General features: G+C 54.7%; 1 protein-coding gene across 1 annotated transcript; it reads left to right on the top strand.

Annotated features, from left to right (window-relative positions):
- The first annotated feature begins 524 nt into the window (after positions 1-524).
- LOC119094592 (acetylcholine receptor subunit beta-like 1) lies at positions 525-1,340 on the top strand. The gene is made up of 2 exons (XM_037217656.1): positions 525-628; positions 1,040-1,340. The coding sequence occupies exons 1-2, from the start codon at positions 579-581 to the stop codon at positions 1,338-1,340; spliced, it is 351 nt and encodes a 116-aa protein (XP_037073551.1). The 5' UTR covers positions 525-578.
- Positions 1,341-1,407: the final 67 nt, after the last annotated feature.

The following is a 1,407-nucleotide window of genomic DNA, read 5'->3' as shown; positions in this document are numbered from 1 at the left end:
ACATCAGAGCTGACACCGTTGTCTGGATGAAATGGCATCAGTGGGCTGATGACAGGGCGCTATCCAGTCGATGGGTGTAGATGAGTTGAGAAATGAACGCGATCCTGGCCGTTAGAAGGGACTCGCTACCCAGTTTTTTAATGTGCCTTTGGCTCACTGGGTGTCGGCCGAAGGTGGCCATGCTCTGGAAAAATTGGAAAGCAAATGAGATATCTCTGTTGGATTCTTTCGTGGTTAGAACTTTGCCTTTGAATGAATGCTTTGAAGTAGTACATCGGTGGACCGTGAACGTTGCATTTTATACGCAGCTATGCATGCAGATAGGAAGTACGCTGGTGAAGCGCGAGTTCGATCCATCGTGTCGCTGCTAACAAATTGTTGTTGTTTTTTAGGAAACTTAGGTGTTGTGCGATGCTGCATAAAGTTCGTTGAAGTCTTACGGGCAAAACGCAGGTCGTGAACCCCGTTCCACAGCCTTCCTTCCCTCACTCACTGTGTGGCTTTGCAAACCCGGCAGAAAATGGACTGACCAATATCTGCGCTGGGATCCCTCCGAATACGACGGCATCAAGACCAGCATGTTCAATCCAGCCGTGATCTGGACTCCAGATATCTGCCACTATAATGGGTGGGTTACTGGCGGGTGTAGTCGACTGCGACGACCGTAGATACGCAGCGTGCCCTGGATCAAGCCAGTATATTTGCAAGGCAAATGACACTCGCAATGATACAGCTTGTCTCGTACCCATTGATGCGTTTGTAAACACGTTGAAAGTTGTGGCACAGTAGAACCTGAGCGTGTGATCCCGCTTTGTCACGGCCCCTGAGCGTTGATTTGACCAATGCCGTCCGCTGCCTTTCTATAAAAGGATGCTTGACGTGCGTTGCGTTCCCCTTCTTAAAAAAAAAAACGCGAACAATGTCTCCAAGCCGACGAGAATCTGTGGTACGCGGCGCCTCGCCGCCACCGCCACCCTCGGGACATCACCCGGTCAACTCTGGCGTTGCGCCCAGCACGTGCGCCTCCGTGTGCCGGCAGCTGGGAGCGGTCGTGCCACATAACGGACAACCCGCGATCAAACGCCATCGTCGAAAGCGACGGCACGGTGCTGTGGGTGCCGCCCGTGCGCCTGTCGTCGCGCTGCGACCTCGACCGGACCAACTGGCCGCGCGACACGGCCACCTGTTGCATCAAGTTCGGCTCCTGGACTTACAACGGCCACCGGGTCAACCTGTCTATGTTCACGTCCTATGAGGTCAGTGGCCATCTGTCCCACCAAGTTCGGCTCCTGGACTTACAACAGCCACCGGGCCAACCGGTCCATGTTCACGCCCTGTGAGGTCAGAGGCCACCTGTCCCACCAAGTTCGGCTCCTGGACTCACGACGGCCACTGGGTCAACCGGTC

Source organism: Pollicipes pollicipes, unplaced genomic scaffold, assembly GCF_011947565.3.
Source record: "Pollicipes pollicipes isolate AB1234 unplaced genomic scaffold, Ppol_2.1 Scaffold_4002;HRSCAF=4701_pilon_pilon_pilon, whole genome shotgun sequence".
Lineage (NCBI taxonomy): Eukaryota > Metazoa > Arthropoda > Thecostraca > Pollicipedomorpha > Pollicipedidae > Pollicipes > Pollicipes pollicipes.
This window is presented reverse-complemented; position numbering and strand designations above follow the sequence as displayed.

Coding starts and splice junctions, on each gene's coding strand:
- LOC119094592 (XM_037217656.1), top strand. CDS start 579: ATGTTCAATCCAGCCGTGATCTGGACTCCAGATATCTGCCACTATAAT. Junction 629..1,039: donor GATATCTGCCACTATAATGG/GTGGGTTACTGG, acceptor GTGTGCCGGCAG/CTGGGAGCGGTCGTGCCACA.